We start from the raw sequence: 9,428 nt of genomic DNA, 5'->3' as shown, positions 1-9,428 counted from the left end.
TAATCTCTTATGTAATTTATTTCATGTACAAACAAAAGAATTTGTATAAACTGTACAATCTTTTTAACATGCTGTGACAAAAAAAGGCATTACAACAGAAGAAATACAAAAGAAATCTGTAACCTAGGGAAGTAAATTTACTGTGCATATGTACAACTCATAAATTATGTCATTCACTCTCTTGATATTCCTCCATTACAAATTATTTCTATGGTCTGGTTTATGGCAAGAGGCATAGATCATATATGGAGTGAAATCATTGAAGAAGGACCTATCTTTTGCTTCCATACCAATTCTTCCATCCTTATTTACGCAGACACCTTGGAGCAAAATCATCTGCAGGCCATGATGATCAATCATTTGAGCTTGAGACTAATGTCTCATTCCAATTCAGTGAAACGAGCGAACATGGCTTTGCGGACTGCGTCTTTGTACGTGTCTGAAGCAGAGAGGGTGTAGTTGGTGCCTTTAGTGCCAAGTCCAGCTCCTTTTGTTCTCATCTGTGCCTGAGGAGAAGAACCACAAACTTCAGATCTTTTTAAAAGATGTATACAGTTATTGATGCTGATGGATACTGGATACACAGACACCACAAGATAATTACTGTGGATACCTCAATGGGTGTGGTGATGCCTTGTTGGTTGCGACCAAGTCCTTTCCCCTCCTTCCAGCCCATGGCCTGCAGCATTTTGTTCCCAATATTGTCACTGTTAAGGCCGTCCTTAGTGGGCTGCTCATAGTTACTGCAAAGGAAAAAGGGAAATATTTAAACATCCCTGCCCTACAAGGACTGGAAAACAGCATGTTCCACAGTACCTTAAGTAAAACAGAGTCGCTTACATGACTGGTGCTGGTTGGCTAAATTTCTTCTTTTTGGGCGCTGGGGGTTCAGGGATACCATATTTTTCTCTCCTCTCAGCTGCTCTGTCTCTATATTTCATCTATTCACCAGAAGAATCAAAACATTTTGAATTTTCAAATGCAGTCACTCTGAAAGAGGAACAACATTACACACTAACAGCTGGGTGATTCTGTATTGAGCCCAACCTCAGTCTCTTTCCTCTCCAACTCTTCCAGCTCTGCTTCCGTCATTTGGGATCGGCGTAGAACCTCCAGGTTTTTCTAGGAAGGACCAGTGAATAGATGAATACCTCAATGAATTAATGGGGGCTCACACTTTTCCTGCTGATACTTTGGACTTCCCTTATTTAGGTCTGAAGACAATATATGTGTGATATTACCTTGTGGAGGTCAGAGAGTTGCTGATGTCGAACAAGACTCTCTTTATTGGGAAACTGTCTCCTACACAACAAGCAGGCCAACTTTTTCCAGTCCGTCAGCTTGTCCTGGCCTCCGTCACCTCCATCAATCTCTGCTAGCCCCTCCTCAGGGTCACTGTCTCCACTGTAGGCTGCCACAAGGCCACACTAACCACACCGTGGATAAACAAAGGCAGGTGTAAATATTGTTACCATAAATACCACCTGAATATAACTGAGCACATATATTTCCAATTAACCTAAAATGGCATTGACAATAATTGTTATAACCCTCCAAGATATAGTTCAGCGTCCAAAATCAGGGATGCTGAAACACTCACCTTTGAAGTGTTGACAGAGCTGGTTGGTGGCTCCTCCTCAGGGGCCCTTGGCATCTCTGGCATTAGTCTGTCTAGAGCTCCTGCCTGCTAGAATAAATAAATAATAAAAGAAATACATCAATCCATCCATTTAGCACATTTAGTTCTAAGGTATACACATGCAGTATCTGAACTTTTTCAGATATTAAATCCCACTGGATTACCTTCTTTTCAAACAGTGTGAAGCCAGCATCAGCAGCTGCTGCCTCCTTCCTCTCTTCTTGACTAATAGGCTGAAAGCTACTCCTAAAGTTCTCTTTCTGCTTGTTGAGACTTTTAGCCCACCGTTCCATGTCTTTAGCAATCTGAAAGTATCAAATATATTTGAACATGAACTTAAAACCTAAAAATAAAACTCAAATATGAAACATTTTCAAAAAGGCTACATGAAAGAAGAAGTAGAATGTTCATAACAGACAATAAGTGCTGAAATAAGGTTTAAGATAATACCTGCTGAGCAGTCTTGCTTTTGGGCTTTTCCTTTTTCTCCTTGCCTTCTTTTGATTCTTTGCCTGCGTTATCATTTTGTCCAGCATTTGCGTCAGTTGAGGCAGGTACATATGTCTGCTTCTCACTGTCCCAGTACAGATACTGCTGGGTCTGAGAGTTGTAGTAATACTGAAAGGACATAAACAACAATGTTCATAATCAAAACAATATAAACTCCTGTGACTGTCATCAAAATGACAGAAAGCCAGGTGGCTGTGCACTACTCACATGTGTGTTTGGGTCATAGTAGAGGCCAGTTTGAGGATCATAATAGTAGCCAGAGGACTCATCATACTGATAGGTGGATGTATCAGGAACAGCTGTCAATAGTACAGCATTACATAATTATCAAAAGCTGTAGAAAACTTCTTTGGTGGGTTATAAAATATAGTTTTAACTAAAAATACCAGTTAGTTATTGATATCATTGCATTATTCATAAATAAGTGAGGGTTCCCAGCCTTAATCTCAACTAAGCTTCCCTTCTGACACCAGTTTACAAGCAGGCACCTTTTGCCCTCATGAGCTTTAAGCAGATCACCTTCAGCAGTAATTAAAGTATTAAAAGACTAGTCAAGACTGACTTATTTGTAAATTTAGTGTTTAACAGCATATCACTCTTAAACTACAGAACCAAACTGTTAAAACTCGCTGTTTCAAGCTGTACCCAGGGAAACACTTCCGTACAATGTACATGACAATGACCTCGGGAGGATTATGCATACCACACTACAACAGAAAAGGTTTTAAGGGATCCTGTGTGCTCATACCATTGCTGTTGTCAGCTGTCTGTCCAGAGGCTATTAATGTACTGGCAGCGGTAACAGTGGCAGCAACTACAGGGGCAACAGGCACAGACGCAGCTTCAATGCCAGGGAGATGTCCTGTCTGGGGTTTTGCCTCCAGTTGCTGAGCAAGTGGCAATGCCTAGAATCAACGTAATTGTTATTTTGAGACTGTTACACAATGCATTTTAACAATGGTACTATAGTGTAATTACAGAGTTAAAGATAACATGTGTTACCTGAACAGCAGGCTGAGCAATTATATGGGGTTGGTAGACTTGTGCACTCTGTGAGATTACTACTCCAGCTGCAGTTGGAACAATCTTTACACCTGGGGCAGCTAAAATTGGAAATGCAAAGCTTTGTGAGCATTTTTTCCAATGCTCAACAGCAGTGTGCAAACAGAATCAAATTAATACAGTGGGAGATCTCTATGTGTTGGGAAAAAAAATTATTTTATTTTTCCAATATCAATATTCCAATACTAATATTAAATGGTCAATAACTGTGCCAACATCTGTAAAGTGTGAAAGCATCTCCTACCTCCTAGAATTCCATTTCCCTGCGAGGTGCTGGCCCCTGCTCCTTGCTGGTAGTAAGTCTGGTACTCCTATTGAAAAAGTAATTAATTGAAATGCAAAGATTAATTTTTGAGTTACAGAAGTGTGAAACAACCTAATTTAAATTCGTACACAATGGAGATGCAGATAATTGTGGCTCGATTTTCTAAAGATTTCTATGAAATACATGTACAACCTCATGTCTTATCATGTCGTCATCAGTGATATAATGGTCATATTTTATTATCATTTATATTATTAATAATAATGGTACACATTTTTTTTTCTTCTACTAACCTGTGACATTGGAGTATAGCCTTCTTGCAAGTAGCTGTACTCCGACATTCCCTCTGAGCTCTGTCGTGGCAGAAAAAAAGTGTGAATTATGATTATGCGACATTGACATATCATTGGGAGATGATAAATGATGTCATGTTGAGAGTACGTGGGCCTACCTGACTTGAAGACCACTGAGCTGCAGCGATGGCTGTGCTGGCCACAGAGAAGGCACTGACACGATTCCCGTCTGGTAGTAAAAGGTCCCTAAAACAGGCAGATGTCGAAAAGTCTAATTTGTGTATGGCTGAGGAAAACCAGAGGCAACTTGGAGGAAGAACTCAAGATGTGCTTAAGAAACTTAAAATTTAAGGAATACAGTTGGTGGCTTTTCATCTATCACAAAAAACCAGGGCACACATTACACTATGTTGTTGTTACACTCACTTTCTAGCACTCTTAGCATAATCCACCCCAATTGTTTTTCCATCCAGTTTTAGAGGAGGCTGTAGTCCCTGTAAGATGGTTAGCAGCTGAGAGGCCTCCTGTGAAAAGAATTGATATTAAATTATAAGTGAAATGCAGAGAGATGGTGAATTCATCCATTTAAGATGACTAAGGAATGATATTAGTAGAAAAGCCAAATGGAATCCACTGATAAGTGTTTGGTTGTTCCAGCAGTAAATTATGATGCTTCTTAACAGTATATTGTGACAATATTTAAATGTAGATATTAAAGAATACTTTACCAGAGGAGAGGACAGCTGTACAAAGGCAAAGCCTCTGTTCTGGCCTGTCTGCTTGTCCTTGATGAGGCGAATGTTGTTCGATGAAAGATTAGCGTATGGCGCCAGGGCTGTCATGATGGCTTCAACGGTGGTCAGGGGAGCAATATTTCTCAGAATGATTGCTGTTCAGAACAAAAATCTATGTTTTAGAGCAGCCTATCATGGATTGCATATTTCTCATTCGAAAATGTAATATTATAGCCGTAAAACAGAAGTCCTTACTGTCGCCATAGAAATCTCCACTGGGTTGAGTTTCAGAGACTCCAGTATTACTGTTGGTTTCACTTTCTGTTGAGAGAATGACAGAAGTAAGAGGTGCATTAACATAACCTTCAGAACAGTGTAATCAGAGAACTGGAAGGTATAAAGTGATAAGTGTCAAAAACCTGCACTAAAAATTTGTATGTTTACAATACCAGATAGGCTATCTCATAAACTCTATTGTGTATTGTGTTTTGTCTCCATTTTGTGTTATTGTCAGGTGGGAAGGGAAAAATGCATGCTGTTTCTCCATCTATGCACTTTGCTTACATCTGACAGAGTGACAACAATTACTATCATTTGTTTTACTCGGCCTCTACAACTCCGAAAACACAAACTTTGCGTTGCATCCCAGGACTGCTGCCTCAGGCAGCCCGGATGTCTGCTGTCAGTGGCCTTTTGTTGATTTAACTACTTACCAGCTTTGGCTGCTCCACACCTGAAGCACTTCAGCCTCCTCCGGAAATTGTACAGGCCACACTGCAAGTAACCGTTCACATCATTTTTATTATACACCTACTAAAGCCCTTAACAGTGCTGCCTCAGAGAACAGGCAGTCTATATTGGTGCAGCATACCATACTTACCCGAGACACAATCTAACCTTTACCTCTTATCCAAATGTAGGTGTACCAAAAAATTAGCTGACAGGACTGCAACAATTATAATTTAAAGACCTAACTTGTGTGTGTGTGTCTGTGTGAGTATGTGTGTGTGTGTGTGTGTGCGCGCAATGATCTGCAGTAGCATTGTTTGCATAATGTGACTGTGAAACCAAGACAGATCATTAACTTACAGTGTTGCAGAGCCAGTCTTCATACTTGTTTCTGGGATGACTGTAGTGCATGTCCACGCTTTTGCCTTGGATGGTCAGACGTTTCTGAAAGAGGAGGATATAGATCACTCAAGTGTTCATGGTGAGCATTAATCTCATCAACAGAGCAAGCAGTGTTGGAAGGGAGAGAAGGGGAAGAGGGACCCCCCAACAGATAGCCTTTGTGTTAAAGACAGGCACATGATGTATATGTGAGCATGATGTATAGAGGGTTCTTTAGGTGTTTGGGACCCGCGTGCCCAGACTGAGCTGGAGCAGAGTGTACAATGTGACCCTAACAGGCTGTTTTAAAGACATGTATTGGCTTCCAACAAAAATGTAAAGAGAAGGGTGACTTTCTTAAAAAAAAAAAAAAAAATCTTCTTCTAATCAGGGGTGGGCTTAGAAAAAGAATAGTCTGTGGTTGCACTCAACTCTCAAATATCATTGATAATGCCTCTATCACTCTATCAGTAAGGCAATGATAATGTGTTCATTATCTTAAATGCAGATTCATTAAGGAGCTGACAATTAACTCAAAATATGTCTCAAACCTGCAGCTTTAAAGGTACTACCTTAACAGTAAGTTAAACAAAATACTTGTTAACACATAAACCATGAATATAATCATATCTCTTAATCTATAAGGAATCGTTTTGCTCTGTAATAAACAATCCATGGTTTTTTTTCAAGATCTGTACAGTTTACACACTACTTATTCAATGCACTTTGGTTGCCTTTTGGGTTATTTTTCCAGATCCCCAAGATTAAAACTAGACTTGGCGATTGTGAAGCAACCTGATTGGTCTCCATCCATCGGGTAGCATCTTGCAAGTGATAAAAGTCCACGAAGGCGAAACCACGGCTTATACCTAGAGACAGCATTCAAATATAGACGGGAGGCGTGTTAGTTAAGAGTCCATGGGCATATTATTCAAACTCTTCCACAAACTGCTTCACGACCCAGGCCCTTTTTGGTACAAAATGGGCCACACTCCTTAGGGGTTTTACCATAGCAAGAAATCCTGCTGAATATCACTGTTTGAACCACACTCAACAACAAAGTGTGTGTCTGCCAATTGACTTTCTTAAAAAACTAATATTGCTGCTGTTACTTACCTTAAAAAGATCCTTAATGAACTGAAATGAAAAGTCTTAAATTAACATTTCAAACCCCTCCCTAGTAACAATTATCTTCTAGCTGCTATGGGAAAATGGGTCTGAATGGAAGCAGATTGGCCCTATGGTCAAACACTGGGGGAAAGGTTGGGGTCCGCCTTATAGCTGGTTCTCACCTGTTTTCTTTTTCATCAGCCTGACATCCACTGGCTGGGGTCCTTCCAGTTGGTCTATGGCAAAACGAATCTAAATAACAACATAGAGACGATACTTTAACGTTATTATTCTAAACCTCCCCCATTTTAAAAGGCATTTCATGTTACAGAGTCTGTTGGTTACACACATAAAAACCAAACTAGGCAACAACAACAAAAAAAAATCATATCTTAAGGAGAAAACTAAAGACTTACATCATCCTCAGTGACATGAGGAGACAGACCCCAGAGCATGATGGTCTTACTCTTCTTCTCCTCCCCAGGCTCCCTTCTATAATCCTGCTCTGGGTAGTCACCATCAGAGTGATAACCATCTTCTGATCGATCACTGTTGCGTCGTTTCCTTTCTCTGTACTTTAAAACAAATATATCAACACATCAGTTAAGTATCAATGTCAACAAACAAGAAAGCATTTTACTAAGACATCATAATACCATTGAAAGTCAATAAATATCAAAACAACTACCTCTGGACTGTCTCTTGATCCTCGGCGATCTCCTCCTTCATAGCGATCACTACGTCTATCTTCCCCCCAGCGACGCATGTTGTGATCTCGCTCTTGATCTCTGTCTCTTCTGTCGCGCCATTCTGATTCATCGCGGGACTGTTCAGAGCCATATCTACCACTCCGTTCTGTCCGACTAATCCTATTTAGGAACACATTGAAAGGAAAAGTAAAACATCAGCATACCATGACTATTCCTTATAGTATGATGCAAGCAAATACTATTGAAACAGCAAGTTGAATTACAAAATTTCTTGATTAACAATATAACAAAAATTAGCCTGATATCTTCCTCCTGTTGTAGAGGTATATGCAGATTACAAGGGCATTCTGATCATTTACATCTGTATAAGTTTAACACTTAAAGATGTCTTAAGTAGTTCACTACTTACAAAATATTTCCAGAAAAAGAACACCTCCACAGATAAGATCAGGAATCAAGGCCTTTCCAGTCAGCTTTAATTTCTCAATCTATGCGGTGTGGGCAGTAGTCACTAAATTGGCCAGCGCTTATGGTCTAATTTCAGGAGTTAGATACATAAAAGACCGCTGACAGGCAACCTTCTCTCAAAGTGGAGAGTGTTATGCCTAGCTCTCCTTAACAAGATACAGTAACTTGGAGTGGTCAAATGGTCACTGGATTATATCATTTTCAATATGTACACTTTTCCTATCTCATGCTAAATCAAGACTGTTTGGACTTTTGCTTCTGAGATTAAATTAGTAATTTATTTCAGGCTGATGGATTAAAATCTTTTTTTCTCAGTTGAGACAGTGTCATTTATGTAAAAGTGCCATCATTAAGGCTACGTTTGTTGACAGTAAAAATCCCTTTCCTAAAGTATTTTGCATAGTGGGCATTTTTCACATATCCAATTGCTGATTTAAGTGAGCCTGGCTTCAGAAATACACAGGTTATCTGGCCCTAAAATGAAGGTTTTGTTTAAGTTTCAAATGTTTTGAATGCAATAATCTATTACTCCCTTTGAGGATATGACAATATTTAAACTAGGACCAAAATAACACTGTCACTATGCTTAGCCACACCTACCATGGCGAACTTCGCTAGCGCTGAACGCTGAAACTCACCTTTTATCAGCTCCCATTTTTCACTGTCTTCGCACTCACACGACCTCTACAAAGCACAAATGTCGAGAATTCCAAGTTATGCAATCATTCTTTCGTAATTGTAGTTATTAACAATCCCAAACAGAGAGCAGTCCACCTTTTAGTTGCATTATACAGATTACAGTGAGCAAAATGTTTGTAACGTATAATATGGAGCCGGTCTAACGTTAGCAAACAGACATGACTTATGCCAAAAACAATGACGCAAATGCGAAGCTATTAGATGTTTCGGTTTCCAATCTGAATATGCAGTAACTCACCAGTGTCGTTTGTTAACAATGTTGTTGCACACTATTAGTTTTTCAAAATTATATTTGTAGAATTGTGAGCAGGAAAATTCATCTCACGTTCAAGGACTTTCCACAACACTACGACAGTGCCTTCTTTGTCCCAAGATGCATTGGTGTATAACCCGGTGCATTCTGGGTGATGATAAAATCTCACCCCGAATTTGCCTCACAGGCAGAACATAGTCCTGGGCTCTCTCTTTGGTCTGACAATCGGTTATTATTATGTTGACATTACATATAGATAAAGCACAAATTGTTACAGCTGTCTGTCTGCCAATGCTTGAGACGAACCCGTGCTAACAGAACATACACAGACGTGTAGCACATGGTGTAGTGGTTGAAATGCTGCCTGAAAGCCCATACAGAGGGCAAAAGTAATAAAACCTTATATTTCCGCCATTTTACTCGGTATCACTTTTTTTTAGCTTGCCATTTTTGCAGTATATGGAAGTCGTTTGCAATCATTTAATATTTTGATACTAATCCAGAAATAATTGGTCATAAATTGTTCATTCGACACATTTAAATAGGTTGCTGTTTGTTGCTAGATTGATACTGAC

The 9,428-nt window shown here is 39.6% G+C and overlaps 1 protein-coding gene across 2 annotated transcripts; it reads right to left on the bottom strand.

Annotated features, from left to right (window-relative positions):
- rbm5 (RNA binding motif protein 5) lies at positions 1-8,979 on the bottom strand. Of its 2 annotated transcripts, none has more exons than XM_023410187.2 (25): positions 8,839-8,979; positions 8,540-8,585; positions 7,412-7,592; positions 7,140-7,298; positions 6,906-6,975; positions 6,409-6,482; positions 5,593-5,676; positions 5,217-5,277; positions 4,759-4,824; positions 4,498-4,658; positions 4,196-4,293; positions 3,928-4,015; positions 3,770-3,829; positions 3,456-3,522; positions 3,152-3,252; positions 2,898-3,054; positions 2,357-2,448; positions 2,090-2,257; positions 1,804-1,944; positions 1,601-1,687; positions 1,242-1,427; positions 1,048-1,122; positions 841-941; positions 614-743; positions 1-506 (listed from the first exon to the last, which is right to left on the bottom strand). In XM_023410187.2, the coding sequence occupies exons 2-25, from the start codon at positions 8,554-8,556 to the stop codon at positions 381-383; spliced, it is 2,550 nt and encodes an 849-aa protein (XP_023265955.1). In that variant the 5' UTR covers positions 8,557-8,585; positions 8,839-8,979; the 3' UTR covers positions 1-380. The 2 variants fall into 2 exon arrangements, with proteins under 2 accessions (XP_023265955.1, XP_023265956.1); XM_023410188.2 differs by having other exon boundaries at positions 1,601-1,684.
- Between the last annotated feature and the right edge of the window lie 449 nt (positions 8,980-9,428).

Source organism: Seriola lalandi, unplaced genomic scaffold, assembly GCF_002814215.2.
Source record: "Seriola lalandi dorsalis isolate HSWRI2012SDOR001 ecotype SW California unplaced genomic scaffold, Sedor1 jcf7180002054416, whole genome shotgun sequence".
Taxonomy (NCBI): Eukaryota; Metazoa; Chordata; class Actinopteri; order Carangiformes; family Carangidae; genus Seriola; species Seriola lalandi.
The sequence above is the reverse complement of the archived record's forward strand: the minus strand, read 5'-3'. Positions and strand labels throughout refer to the sequence as shown.